This window comes from Cavia porcellus, unplaced genomic scaffold (assembly GCF_034190915.1).
Source record: "Cavia porcellus strain 051 isolate PalLab524CR breed Dunkin Hartley unplaced genomic scaffold, mCavPor4.1 scaffold_33, whole genome shotgun sequence".
In the NCBI taxonomy this organism is placed as follows: Eukaryota; Metazoa; Chordata; class Mammalia; order Rodentia; family Caviidae; genus Cavia; species Cavia porcellus.
Window position 1 is genome coordinate 15,001 of NW_026947516.1, and position 12,073 is coordinate 27,073.

At 36.8% G+C, this 12,073-nt stretch overlaps 1 protein-coding gene across 4 annotated transcripts in view; it reads right to left on the bottom strand.

Moving 5' to 3' along the window:
• Positions 1-6,855: 6,855 nt before the first annotated feature.
• LOC100716014 (zinc finger protein 709-like) overlaps positions 6,856-12,073 on the bottom strand; it is a 28,768-nt gene continuing 23,550 nt past the window's right edge. For all 4 annotated transcript variants that reach the window (XM_063243076.1, XM_063243075.1, XM_013158326.3 and 1 more), the window contains one exon: positions 6,856-11,674. In XM_063243076.1, the coding sequence (XP_063099146.1) occupies positions 10,159-11,674 (1,516 nt within the window). In that variant the 3' untranslated portion in view covers positions 6,856-10,158. The remainder of the gene's footprint in view (positions 11,675-12,073) is intronic.

Consider the following 12,073-nt stretch of genomic DNA (forward strand, 5'->3'; position numbering starts at 1 on the left):
TAAAAACAGGAAACAAAAAAGTCATATAACTTGTACCATAGTACAAGTTGTTCTACAATGGTTACTGTGTTGTGTCTTGTTATCTTCAATAGAATTGTCTATATCATCAGGCATGGTATAATTGAATATAGCAGTACATAAAAATATTAATTAAAAATAAAACATTGGAGACTTCAAAACTTCAAAAAGCACTAAAACTTCAAAAGCAGGTAATGATCAAACAAGAATGGGTATGACAGTGAACCTTGTCATCTTCAGTGCAGTTGCCTATACTCACAGACATGATACTATCAATCATAACAGATTTGAATAAAATCTGTCTCGTGTTGTATCTTACTGGATTTTATTGTGTGGTAGTATAAACAAAATTTTTATGAGCAATGAGATAATACAGTAACCATTGTTCAACTTCTGTTCTATGGTTCTGAATGCCCTGTAATATTTTCATTATCTTTAATGATTTTATATTATCTTGTTATTTTTGACATTATTGTGTATGAAGGTATACTCATGTATTTCAAGGAAAGAGACATTATGGTTAGCTACTGTTATATCGGGTTGTCTTGTAGTGAAATATTGTGTTGCTTAAATTGTCCTGTTCTGATCTGCTTTGTTATGGCCTCTTTTATCTTAATCTCTTTAAAATAAAAAAAAAATTTTAAATTAAAATCTGTTGATACAAAACAGCAATCTAACAAACCAGAGTCAACTAAGATCAGTCATGGTAAAACAGTATAAGTTATATAGGGCTTCAGATTAAGTTAATAGGAAGTTAAGGATGATTACCATACTATATCCTGCTATTTTTGGGATAGCTGTCTGTGCCCTCAAATCTAGTAGAAGTAGACAAACTGGAACAGAATATAATATATCTAAACAGAGTGGTGTGAGCAATGTGTGTTTTAAATCCTCATACACTATTAACAATATCCTATGCTTTCTGGTTTTTTTTTAGACCACTCCTCCCTTTTCACTCCCACAGGGTGCGCTGTGCATTTTGGTCCCAACAACTCCCTCAGATTTTAGATTGGGAGGGCAACGTGCTATTTACCTAAGTGGTTCCAAATCTTCTCACTTCTGGACTTGATCTCAAGTTGTATTCCTTTACCTACAAAACCTGTCTTTCCAAGCTACCTGCATGTGCTTGCAGAGTTGCACCTATTCCTCTCTGGTTCCCTGTCACATAGAGCATTGTTTTCTCATATTTGATTTTTGGTCCATTATCCCTATTTCAGGTTAATTATATTTCCTATTCAGAGAATCTCAGTGGACTCTACCTCCTGATCTGATCTGCCTGTGTTTCTTCTTTCTTTTTCAGTGTATCAAGGCTATCTATATCAGAGATTATAGCCAACCTTCTCTGCCTCATTTCTGCTATGCTATTTTTCTGCCATTAGTTGTCTGATTTTCTTCTTCATTCCAATTTCTGCCCCATTCATTGAGGCCTCTCTTCCCACTATTCCTGACATTCTGGTACTTTTATTTTCTTTCTCTAGAATGTCCTTCATTATTCTCTGTAGGGTTGGATTGGTGGTCGTGAACTCCCTCCATTCCTCTTTGTCATGGAAGCATCTTGTTTCTCCATTAATTTTGAGAGACAGTTTTGCAGTGTACATCAATCTGGGCTGAAGGTTATTTTCTTTCAGGGCACGGAAAACTTCACTCCAATCTCTTCTGGATTTGATGGTCTGTGTCAAGAAGTCTCCCATGTTTTTGATGGGTTTTCCTTTATATGTGACCTGCTTCTTTTCTATGATGGATTTTAATATTCTGTTCTTATGTTGAGATTCTGGGATCTTGATTATCATCTGACTGGGTATAGCTCTGTTTTTGTTGTAGGTGGCTGAAGGTCTGTATGCCTCAAACTTCTGAATATCATTTCCTTTTCCTATGCTTGGGGAATTTTCCATAATTATTTCTCTGAATAGTCTTTGTATTTCCTTGTTTTACCCCTGCTTCTTCATTGAATTCTTTATTCTTAAGTTATAGATCCTTTTGTCATCTTCTAGCCTTTGTATCATTACTGCCTGTTTCCTTGTACTTTTAAGAGATCTTTCCTTTCATAATCACACATTGCAAAACTGTGTTCAAGGTTTAATAGTCTATCCTTAGTTTCTTTCGAGCAGTTTTGCCAGCTTTCAATGGAGTATTTAATTTCCTGGTAATCTCTTTGAACGTGCTTCATGTATTCTAGGTTTTCTCTATATTTATCATTGAACGTTTCTCTCCTTTTTTTGTCTTCTTCTATTCTTCTGTCTGTGTCTTCTTTGAGAGATTCCTAGCATTTCTTTTATTAATCTATGTATATTTTGCTTTACTTGCATTAATATTTAATTTTGAATTCACGTATGAGGTCCCAAAGTATTTCTTTTGTCTACTGATGCCATGTCAGCTATTGCATGTTTGCTGCCCTCAATCTCTTTTGTATTTACCTCTCCTGTATCAATGTCCTCAGGGTTGGGGACTTTTTCTTACTTCTTTCTTTTGTCATGATTTTGTTTTCTTCCATACAGGTGTATAGAGGAGGTCCCAACCCCTTTCCTTGTTGGTTATGGTTCATCTGAAGCATGCTGGCTAGGGATTTCTGTCCTCTCCAGTTTTTCTGTTGGTCACTGAGGTGCAAACAGATACAGCATATGCTGGCCCCTCCCCTCTGGGTAAGTCAACCTGTTAGGGCCTTCACTGTGTTAGTGTGTGCCACGCATACAGAATTGATGTGGGGTGACTTATTGGGTCTCAGCCTGGAGTGTGACCCAAGCCAAGCAGATCCCACCAATCGGCTCTGGGAAGGAAACAACTGAGTGAAATCACTACTGTTCCTTGTTCCTGCCCATTCTGCCTAATTCCAACATGTCGTCCAGTTGGTCACTCCTTTCCCATGGGAGGATCTTACTTCCAGCACTCACTGAGGGTTAATGCAGGTCCTTTGCTGGTTCCATTGTCTATTAGGTTTGGAGACCTCTAACTTCAGTGCAACCATGGCTCCAGCAAGTCTCAGCAGTGGGAATTTGCATGGCCGCTAATCTTAGCTGCACCAATTGTAGCCCCAGGACTGTGTGCTTGACCAACTCTTTTCCCTTTAGTTTCTTCCTGGGTCGAGAGGATCCATCTCCCTCTGTCTGGACCTTTCCATGATAGTTTATTCCAGCATCTGAGTTGTCTCTCTCAGGGAGCTTCTGTATTCTGCTGCTTACCAATCCACCATCTTTTGCATTATACCTTTCATGTGCATCAATTTGGCTATAAATAAGTCCTGTTTATCCTTTTTTGTGGCTAAATAGTACTGTATTCTTCATATATACCGTGTTTTCCTATTGATTCATGTATCAATCATGGCATTGCGCTGCTTTAAACATGTGCATGCCAGTATTACTGCATTATGATAACAAATCATTTTGGGAGGTAAATCTTTCATCACAAATAATTCTTAGTTTTTAGTTTTCTGAAATATTCTCATAGTGCTTCTTTTAGTGGTTGTACCATTTTACTTTCCTACCAACCAAATGCTACAAACCATGAGAGCATTTCTTGTTATTTAAGTTAGTGCTGGTAGTGATGTTGAACATTTTTCCATGGACTTATTTGTACCTCAATTTGTACTTTCGTTTTTTGTTTCAGCCTTATTTTGGAAGGGCTCTAATTTGCTGATGTTCTGGTATTTTCATATATTAGTCACCTGTCTGAGGAGTAGCTGGCAAAACTGTTTTCCCATTCTGTTATTTGTCACTTCACTGTGCTGGTAGTTGAACTCTGCTGTGCAGAAATTTTTCATGTTGATATGATAAAACTTGAATCTTAATGTTGTTTCTTCTTCAATTAGTTTTCTGATGAGATAGTTATTGAAGACACCTGTCTTCAAGACTTTTACCTAGTTCACCTTTTGCAGACTCTGTATGTTTTTATTTCTAGGTTTTTGATCTATTGTGACTAGTTGAACCCATGCTGAGAGACAATGGTCTTGATTCCATTATGTCTATGTGGAAAAGATTCTCAGCACTGTTTATCACTTTCTTCAGCATTTTTCAAATGTCAGACTGCTCCATGTACCTGTAGGTTTCTGCAGTCTTTCCTTGAATTCATCTACCTACGTGTCTGCTTTTCATAGAACATAGAATTCACTGCAGCTTTGTAAAATAACCTGAAGTCTGATATTGTGATTCCTGCTGCTTGTTTTACTGCCCAGCAATGCTTTTGCTATTTTGATCTCTCTGATGAAGAATGATGTTGGTGTTTTGATTGGGGTTGCATTCAATGTATGTTTCAGTTTTGGAAATGTGACAATACTTATTTTGCCTACTCAGAAAAAGGGGTTATATTGCTATTTTTGAGGTCTTCTTTGATCACATTTTTCCACAAAAAAAGCCACATTTTTTTACAGAGATCTTTTACTTCCCTTGCTATTTCAATATACATTATTGATGCTATATTTAATTGTATTATTTCCTTGATTTGGTTTCCAGTGACTTCAAATTTTTAGTGTTGGTATTAATTTTTGTTACTGATTTTGTATCCTACTAAATTTCTGGATTTGTTTATTAGTTCTAGGTCACTACTGAGGAATTCTTTTGATGTTTCCATGTAAATAATCTTGTCATTTATAAATATGGTTTGGCTCATTCCTCTACATTTTCTCTATATTTCTTCCTATTGCTGATTGCTATGAGAAATATTTTGAGTACTATATTGAATAGGATTATTATGTTAAACAGTACCATATTGAATACCATATTCAATATTATCTTAAGCAATGAGAATCCACATTATCTTCTTTTACATTTGAGGAATTTTTTCAGTATTTCCAGTATTGTATGTTGTTAACAGTAGGAATGTCATTAAGACTTTTATCAGATTGACAATATTCCAGTTCAGGTCAGAACTTTCTTGGAGCTAAGAAAACTGTTTCTCTGGATTGTCAATATTTATTGATCTTTCACCAAATTTGAAGATGGGGCAGGAAAATGGACAGAATACGTGAAGCTTAAAGTGAAAAAATGAGAGATGCCAGCCCTCTCCTGTGAGTCAGGGCCATTCAAAGACTGAGAGTAGAACAAGAAATCAACAAGAACGTAAGACCTCCTGTGACTCGGCACCATGCCCGGACTGATTGGTGGGGAGCAAGATACCTGCACTCTGCTGAGTTAGTGTCATTCTCAAACTGTGGAAGAAGAGAACAGGAGGTCAGTAAGAAGCTGAGATTTCCTGTGGTTTGCAGCCACACACAGGTTGCCTGAGGGAAGGTCAGAGGCATCAGCGTCATTTATGGACTGTGCAGGAGGAGAAAAAGAAGTCAAAAAGAATATAAGACTTTCTGTGACTCGGCCCCATGTGCAGGATGATTGATGGAAAGCCAGATGCCAGCCCCTTATGGCATGTGGGCAGGAACACAAGAAGAGCCTATGTCCCCACTGCTCATAAGCGACTGGCTGATCTGGAGAAACACAGGCTGTGATGATAGCTAATAAGCAAAAATACAACTTAATAGTTGTAATGTTTAGTGTTTCACTGAGTTTATAGGCCTAAAACTGGTAGTCTAAACATGTGTTAGGAGAACAATACACAGTGTAGCATAAATGCAGGCTCTCCTTCCTAAGGTGGCAGCCATAGTTAATGTTCTATTGTTTTAAAGTCCTGTATCATTCTCATTGTTTTGGTTGGTTGGATTTTATTGTTTTATCTTGATTTTATTGTATCTGATGACATGAGTTGCTATTTCAATGATAACAAGATATACTATGGTACCCATATTGGATTCACTATTATATTGTTCTGAAGTCTTGTACTGAAATCATTATTTTGTTTTCATTGCTGTATTCTGTCATGTTTTGCTTGATTTTACTACGTCTGAAGGTATGGGCAGCTATTTTGAAGACAAGAGTCACAGGGTGACCATTGTTGATTTCCTAATATCTTGTTTTAAAGTCCATTCTCACTGACAAGTCTTGTTTTGATTGGCTTTATTTTGTTTTATGTGGTTTTATTCTAGCTTCAGTTAGAGCTTCTCATATTTTGGCACACATTCCACCGAGTTGCACACGTTATTTCCCCTCTGCCCCCATTTAGTTTTAATTACGCAGTACACCTGTGCCTGAGTGGCAACATGACAGACACAAACTGCTGACATTAATATTTTCTTGATTGTAAGCTGGTGGGAAATAAATATGCTCAGGATAAAATGACCTCTATTTGCAGTTTTGCTTTGGCTGCTCTAACAGTGTGCATTATGCAATGCTCTAATGATGATAAGAGTTAGAAATGAACTGAAGTAAAATTACTCACAAATGCAAGCATATAAATGCATATGGTATATTACACAATGTAGTAGAGTTCAAGATAAATGAGACAGATTATTTCATTATAAAATAGACAAAAAATTTCCCTGGGGTGGTAAATGCCTAACCAACATTTGGCAGGATTAAGATTGCCATGAGTTGAAGGCTACATGGCGAGACCTTATCATTAAAAAGAAAAGAGTAAATAAAATGTGGCTTGTCTAAGTATAATAAACTTAGGCTACGGTGAGGTACCAATGTGCAGAGTACTAAGACTACTCAATGTATTTCTCATTTACGCTCTGACCTGGCATTACTGAAACCTGACCTCATGGTAAATGGAGCTGCTACTGAATTGAAAGGGAAAGCAATGCAGCATATTTTACAAAGCACTGCAGTATTTGGAGATAGAGGCAAAATAAGTCAAGGATGCCAGATGGTCTCACCCTGACAGCATGAACAAATCTTATGCTGTGTAAGTGACATCATTTTCTTTAATCATCTGACAGTGGTACTTGGCAATGAAAACACTACCATAAATCTATGTCTAAATTTGAGAAAATAGAACACAAATGAATCACACAAATTACTCAATTTCTATTTTTAATGACTGATTTGAGTTTTCCAAGTTAAAAAATGTATTTCCAAAGTATAAAAGATATTTTCAGCATAGAAAAAATAGAGCTAAGAACTGACAAATTGTGAATAAAAGAAAGCACCCAATAGTGTCAAAAATCAATAGGATCAAAATTCCTGAGGATGTTCTTGCACACAATCGAAAATCATCATTAAGGAATGTGGAGAGGTTAATTATAATGTATTGTATTTTCACTGAGAAAATATATAGTCCTGCTGGTCTCTGGCAGTGGGGGACTCATAGAAATAGAGATATACTTTGAATAATGAATTCCAAAATAAATCATGGAATATGAGCCTAAAAAGTAAAATTTAATGATAAAAAACAACTGATATTATAGACACATGATATTAATGTTTCTGATGTGGAGAAATGGCGGACAAATTTTTGCACTCCCTGTGATTTGTAATCATGTTGCAATATATTATTTTTACAGTATTAAAAATGTATTTGTTAACTTACATATTATTTGAAACAAATGCACGCTCAAACACATGTATGGAAGTTACTAGGATTAAAATTATAAATTATGACATCCATTTATAAAATTCTTACTAGAATAGTGCACAGTATACAGCAAAAGTTTAAATACAAACTAGTGGAAAAATAACAACAGTTAATGGAAACTCAGCTTTAGAGCACAGTTCCTTAAAGAGAAAACAAAGGAACAAACAAGAAAACCCAAAATAATGAACCTAATGGTGTGTATGGAAATACAAGATATCTAACCTGCAGCTCTAACAAATAAAAGACAATTATCATCTACTTTAAGAAAACAATACGAATCTGCTGTGCCACTGCTTACAAGGAGGCACAGATTTAAATGTAGTATATATTTTTTTTCTTTTTTTTTTTTTTTTTTTGTCTTTTTCGTTTTTACTGGTACCAGGGATCGAACTCATGACTGCCTGCTTGCAAGGCAGGCGCTTATGCCACTGAGCTAAATCCCCAGCCCCTAAATGTAGTATATATTTTTAAAAGTAAACTTCAAATTATTTAATCCAGAAATCTCCATTAAGACTGAGTTTACAGTATTTTTACTTTAAGATATCTCTTCCACATGTGCATTTTCTGGAGAAATAATTGATATCTTATTTTAACATAACTCATCTTTAGGTTTAAACTATATAAAATTGATCAAAGAATTAGGAAAATTATAGCTGAGAGTTTCGTACAAACACCGATAGATACAATATTCACTCTTAGATGCAGTGCAACTGAGAACTTCTGTACATCAGTTATATTAATGTTCTGCCACAGTGCTGTGCTAACACGCCACATGAATTAAGCCAAAATGACTACAGGTGTTCCCACATGATGGACATTCTTATGAACTCTACTGTGCTGTGCAAGATTTAATAAAAAATGCAAAAATGATTTCTCATATTCTGCTTTTTACTAACCCTCCTGAATCTGTAGGTTTTGTGATATTATCTTATCAATGAATTCTCACATTACTTACCCAGATTTCTTTTTAGTGGAAGTACTTTCATGTATTTCAAGTCAATTGGAAGAATGGAAGAATATGGATTTCTTTTCATTAGAATTCTTTCATATATTTCAGGTGAGGAAAAAATACTCCTACATAGCTCATCCATGTTGTGAGTCTGTCCACTGTAAATTCTTTCATCTATTTATTGATACCAGTTGGACTACAACATGCTTTATTATTTCAAGAAAAGATCTACTCCATATGATTCATGTCAGTATAAGTCACTTTATATGTTCAGATTTTATTCTCCCTTTTATATACTGATGATGTTACTGAAAAGGCTTTTCCAGTAACAGTCTTTCTCCTAAGTGAGATTTTTTATGTATTTCACAGTATCAATCTGTACTGACTGCATTCTCTCATTGTTTACATAGATAGCATTTAAAGCTTATGAGTCCATTTGTATCTTGGTCAAACACTGCATGCCGAAAGGCTTTCCACATTGCCTGCAAACGCTGGGTTTCTCCACAGTGTCTTTTTATATATTTTAAAATATGATTTACTGAAAAATTTCCCACAGTTTACTTACATAGGGTTTTTCCCCAGTCTGAGTTCTCTTGTGTACTCAGTGTACAGGTATGTTTACTCTGTTGCTTATGTAGAAAGGACTTCTCTACAGTGAGTCTTTGCATGTACTTGACAGTAATGTATTTTGCTAGAAGCTTTCCCATATTCTGTACATACCTAGGGTTTTTCCCCAGTGTGAGCTGTCTTATGTACTTGATAATGACTGTATGTGCTGGAAGGATTTCTGTTTTTTGGTTTTTTTGTTTGTTTATTTGTTTTTGGTACCAGGGATCAAACTCACAACCATACGCTTGCAAGGCAGGCATTTATGCAGTTGAGCTAAATCCCAGCTCAAGTAGTATTTTTGGGTATGTTATTGCTAGGGATCGAACTCATGATCTTGCATTTGCCAAGCAGGCACTTACACTGCTGAGCTAAACTCCCGGCCCACTGGAAGGTTTTCTATATAGCTTACATACATAGGACTTCTCTGCAGTGAGGCTTTTCATGTACTGGGCAGTAACGTATTTTTCTACTTTCCCACATTGCTTACATACTTAGGGTTTCTCCCCATTATGAGTCCATTAGTTAATTTAGAATAAGTTTTGTCCAAAGCCTTTCCCACCTTACTGTTTCTCTACAGTGGGAGTCCTTTAATGTATTCAAATATGGCTAGTACACACTGCTAATGTACATAGGTTTTTTTACAAAGTGTGGACACCTTCACAAATCTTGTAATCTTTGTAGTGAAAGTTCTCCTATATTGCTTATATACATAGGGCTTCTCCTCAGTGTTAATTCTTTGATGTTTCACAATAACCATGTGTGCTGAAAGCTTTACCATACGGCTTACATATACAGGTTTTCTCTGCAGTGTCTTTTCATGATTTGACAATATCTTGAATTAAAAGCTTTAGCATATATCTGGCAAACATAATTCATACACAGTGTGAATTTTTTCATGTTTTTTCCGCAATAAGCACTTGTGCTGAAAGATTTTCCACATCACTTACACAACCAGGCTTTCTCTACAGTGAGTCCTTTCATGTTTTCGCCTATTATCTTTTGTGCTGAATGCTTTCCCACAGTGCTCATATATAGTTTTCCTGCAGTGTGACTCCTTTCATGATGTTGCCATCTATATTTTCTGCTGAAAGCTTTCCCACAGTGCTTACATACATAGTTTCTCACTAGTGTGAATACTTTCATGAACTCGACAACACCTTTTAGTCTTAAAAGCTCCCCCACATTGCTTACATACATACAGTCTCTCTGTAGTGAGTTCTTTCATGTACACTAACACCACTGTATGTAGCAAAAGCTTTTCCACATTGCTTGCATACATGGGGTTTCTCTCCAGTGTGAGTCCTTTCATGTACTCTAATACCACTGTATGTGGCAAAAGCTTTCCCACACTGCTTACATACATAGGGTTTCTCTCCAGTGTGAGTCCTTTCATGTACTTGACAATTCCTTTTTGTGGTGAAAGCTTTCCCACATTTCTTACATACATATGGTTTCTCCCCAGTGTGAATCATTTCATGTGTTTTACAAACTGTGTTTGTGGTGAAAGCTTTCCCACACTGCTTGCACACATAGAGTTTCTCTGCAGTGTGAATTCTTTTATGTACTTGACAATTTCTTTTTGTGCTGAATGCTTTTCCACAATGATTACATATATAGGGTTTCTCCCCAGTATGACTTCTTTCATGTGCCCGGCAGTGACCATGGGTGATGAAAGCTTTCCCACAATGGTTACACACATAAGGTTTTTCTCCAGTGTGAATTCTTTCATGAATTCGACAACTACTACTTGTGCTGAAAGCTTTCCCACACTGCTTACATACATAGGGTTTCTCCCCAGTGTGAGTTCTTTCATGTATTCGGCAACTATCTTGGGAGCTAAAAGCTTTCCCACATTGGTTACAAATATAAGGTTTCTCTCCAGTGTGAATTCTCTCATGAATTCTGTAAGTACTACCTTTGCTGAATGCTTTCCCACACTGCTTACATACATAGGGTCTGTCTGCAGTGTGAAATTTTTCATGTACTTGACAATAATATTTTGTGCTAAAAGCTTTCCCACAGTGCTTGCATACATAGGGTTTCTCCCCAGTGTGACTTCTTTCATGTATTTCACAATGAGCACGTGTGCTTAAAGCTTTTCCGCATTGCTTACATACATAGGGTTTCTCCCCAGTGTGACTTCTTTCATGTATTCGACAACTATTTCGGGTGCTGAAAGCTTTCCCACATTGGTTACATATATAAGGTTTCTCTCCAGTGTGAATTCTCTCATGAATTCTGCAAGTACTACCTTTCCTGAATGCTTTCCCACACTGGTTACATACATAGGGTTTTTCTCCAGTGTGAATCCATTCATGCATTCGCAAACTATCTCTTCTGCTAAAAGCTTTCCCACATTGTTTACATACATACGGTTTTTCTGCCAAGTGACTTCTTGCATCATTAGCCAATGAATTGTTAGTGAAGGATTTTCCACATTGTTCAAGTCCATAGGTTTTATCTCTAAAGTGAGGTTTTTCATGTGCCCGAGTTTCCTTTCCCGATGATACACGTATGTACATATTTACTTCACTGTGACTGCTTGCTCCAATTTGCACATCATTTGATGTAATGATGGAAACGCTTTCACGTGGTTTTATACCAATGACTCTCATTTGCACATTTGTGTCAGGTGTCGGAGAAACCATTTTGCCTTGTTGATACCAGAGTTGATACTGCCAGGACTGCTCTATCTCTTCACTTCTGAAAGAGGGGAGAGTAACAAATCAACCTCACATTTTACAGTGTCTTTGTAGTAGTGATTCACCACAAGGAGATCTGCTTGGATGCCCTTAAGAACACACAACCATCCCTTATTGTGCAGCCTGCAAGACAGCTGGGATGCAGCTGTCACCCAAACAGGATTCAAATGAGAGTTTGTAATTGACCCATTTGCAATTCCCAATACTTATTTCCACATTGAGGAACTGCAGCACAGCTTGCAGAACCCAGCTCCATGCACTGCTGACCTCTCACACCTTTCCCGCCATGATCCCATCCCCTGCCCTCCACTCAGCCCCCTCAGCCCCTCCAGTGCCTACCTCTCTCTCTGCCACCATCTCTCTCCTGTTTACTCCTTAGCTCATATGGTGGGATTCTCAT